Source organism: Raphanus sativus, chromosome 1 (assembly GCF_000801105.2).
Source record: "Raphanus sativus cultivar WK10039 chromosome 1, ASM80110v3, whole genome shotgun sequence".
Taxonomy (NCBI): Eukaryota; Viridiplantae; Streptophyta; class Magnoliopsida; order Brassicales; family Brassicaceae; genus Raphanus; species Raphanus sativus.
Window position 1 is genome coordinate 19,074,369 of NC_079511.1, and position 2,977 is coordinate 19,077,345.

Below are 2,977 nucleotides of genomic sequence, written 5' to 3' on the forward strand. Positions count from 1 at the left end.
TCATGTTTCAGCATTGAAACTCTGAGAGATTCCACATTCTCCTACATTTGAACTCAATCGATATTATACAATATATTTTTATATCCGCACAGGGTGCGGGTCAGTCACCTAGTAGAGATTTAAAATACAAAATTTTTGTTTTTCAACATTATTTGAAGATTACAAAGTATTCTAGTTTCATCCGTATTGCAGGATTTTTTACTTTTTTGATAGCCTCTCAGAAATCCGACTCGAAAGGTTTGTAAGTCTTGATTTTACTAACAATGCCAACTACTGATCCTGCTGCCGCAGCTAAAGAGACAATAAGACAAACCAAACTCAAGACTTGAAGACTAACCCATCTTTTGCTCCAGCTCGGCAAATTCTTCTGTGCAATGTACATTTCCACAGGGAAATAAACTGTTAGAGGCCAAAAACCAATGGCTCCCAAGAGACCAACAACATCGTTAAAGAAAGGCATTAGCATTGAGATCGACGTTATTATAATCACAAAGACCGTCCTCCACACGAGCCTAAAGAGATTGAAATTGAAGGGCTTGGATCCAGAAAAGAATGGAATCTCGGTCTCTTTTGTGACGAACTTACTCTCTGGAAACATCTTGGAAGCTTTTTTCTCGACAAAGGCAAAGATTGGTTGTGCATAGACTTGGTAAGCTCCGATTAGATGGATCAATATGGCGACATTAGCTATGTTAAGCAACCAATATGGGTCTGTGAATCCTCCAGCAGCGAGGAGGTTTCCTGGTGCAGACTCTCCGAATGCTGCATACCCTATGCAGCCACAGAGCGTGTAGAAGAAGGTCGTCACTGCCACACTTACTAGAGCTGCTTTCTTCATCGTAATTTCTTCAGAAGGGGGTGATTTTAACGTGTCCTGCAATCAGTCATATCATTAAACCAACTCTGAGCTATTATTGTACAAACACAACACACTCGTATACAAAAATCAAAATACCTGAATCTCGACGAAAATCATGGAGTAAGCGTAGGCAAACGCAATATTTCCAAGAGCCTGAAAGGTTCTCCACATTTTCTCGGTGGGTGTCACTGTCCCAATGGCGACTCCAGTGAGAGTGCCTTTAATCTCTTTGTTCTCAACCACTTTGGAGATTCCAAGGCCAAGCCCAATGGTGGAGTAACCAAAAGACATGACTGCAGCAACGAGGGACAGCCACCATAACTGATCAAAATCAGGAATCTGAGATAATAGGATTTGTAGTACACCGAACCCAATAATGTAAGCACTGCCATTGACAGGACATGGTTCTTTTCCCCCATTGTTATGTAGGCAAGTTGTCCTCTGGATTGCTCTGTTGTTTTTCCCCCATCGTAATTAGCAGAAAACAAACAATAATTAGACCAGGAAACAGTCACAGCTTTTTTTTAAATAAGTAACTGCTGCAGAATATTTAATACTATAATGTCTCATTGACTTTGAAAGTGCATTGCTGAGCCGACTTGTAATCAACAGCAAAAAAACAAACAAAACAGTTGAAAAGTAAGTTTGAACTTACATGAGGCTTATAGCTGATGCAATAGTGTATCCAATTGCAGTACCAAAGAGATTAACATACTGCACAACTCCACATAATTTCACCTTAATGCCACCTGAAAATTTTACAAAAGAAATCAAATGTCAATACCCTACGAAAAAACATCTTTTAAAGTTTAATTAGTGAGGAACTTTATTTTCAATTGCATTACCGGTATTTATCTTTTGACTATTCTACTATTCATGTGATTATTCTAAGAAAAAAAGAGGGGGGGGGGGGGGGGATTTACCAAGGTTGGAGTGGATAGCGTCCATGTAAGTGTAGTTTCTCTTGCCGGTGACAGGGTCCCCGGAGCGGTAACAAGAAGCGAGGAGAGTAGAAGTGTAATAACTGACGAAAGAGAAGAGTAGCATTGCTACTGGACCAGCCACCCAACCAAGCTGAGCAATAGCCCATGCCAGAGACAATACTCCAGACCCAATTACTGCCGTTATGATATGTGCACTTGTTGTCCACACCGTCCCTGAACCACCCCCAATCAAATGACAACAATAGTTTTAAAAAGAGAGTCAAAGTTGCCACTTGAAGCGTCTAGAAAGGAACCACAACAATTTTCATAAACGTTATTTTGACAAAGCAATTTTCATAAACGTACTCGCATGGATATATTTTCTCCCACAAAATCATATTTCTTTTCATAAAGTACAAATGGTTACAGAATTAGAAGAATAAAAGTGGGCTGAATAAAGCCATATTATCTTCTTTTGTTCCATTCAAATTCATGTGTTAATTTCTTATGTTTACCAGTATGAATGATGTATTTTCAAAACAGTTAAGTTCACTATAATAGCCTGTTTAGCTTCAATCAATTGGGAAAAATTATATACATTTTAATTAACTGGATGAAATTTACCGGTTCGCTTGGGACGGCCATCATCGTCTAATAAGTCGGAGCTGCTTCGAGGAAGTACATCTCCCTGAACATTCTTGACATCCTCGACCATCTTCTTCTTTTTGACAAACACAATTCAAAATAACAGTCAAAATTTTATTTTTTTCCAACAGAAAACTGCTCTGACGTTTTTGGCTGTTTTATCGGTTAGATCTCGAATTTTGAATGGAGTGGAATGAAAGAGAGATTGGATTTTTTATTTCCAAATATAACAACGGTCAGGAGAGAAGAATGTGTTGTGGTTTTCTCTGGACCAAATATTCTTTAATGGAAGAGAAGAAATTGAGAAGAAAAGTCTGTGAGATTGTGAATGCTTGAGAGTAGAACTCGCTGAAGCTAGAATTCATTAAATAGGTATATAGCCTCATGGAAGTCTGAGACACCTAAACGTACATGCAGAAGAAAGGAGAAACCGCATGTGCTTCTTTTTTTTTCTTCTTCCTTTCTTCTATCTCTCTATATAGTATTAACTCCATGTATTAATTGTTTGATAAATTAATAAACTCGTGCACAAAAATATAAATTAATAAAC

The 2,977-nt window shown here is 38.2% G+C and overlaps 1 protein-coding gene across 1 annotated transcript; it reads right to left on the reverse strand.

Annotated features, from left to right (window-relative positions):
- LOC108853540 (amino acid permease 5) lies at positions 1-2,767 on the reverse strand. Its single transcript, XM_018626953.2, has 5 exons — positions 2,407-2,767; positions 1,783-2,016; positions 1,515-1,608; positions 956-1,310; positions 1-874 (listed from the first exon to the last, which is right to left on the reverse strand). Exons 1-5 carry the CDS (start codon positions 2,495-2,497, stop codon positions 218-220), a joined length of 1,431 nt encoding a protein of 476 aa, XP_018482455.1. The 5' UTR covers positions 2,498-2,767; the 3' UTR covers positions 1-217.
- Between the last annotated feature and the right edge of the window lie 210 nt (positions 2,768-2,977).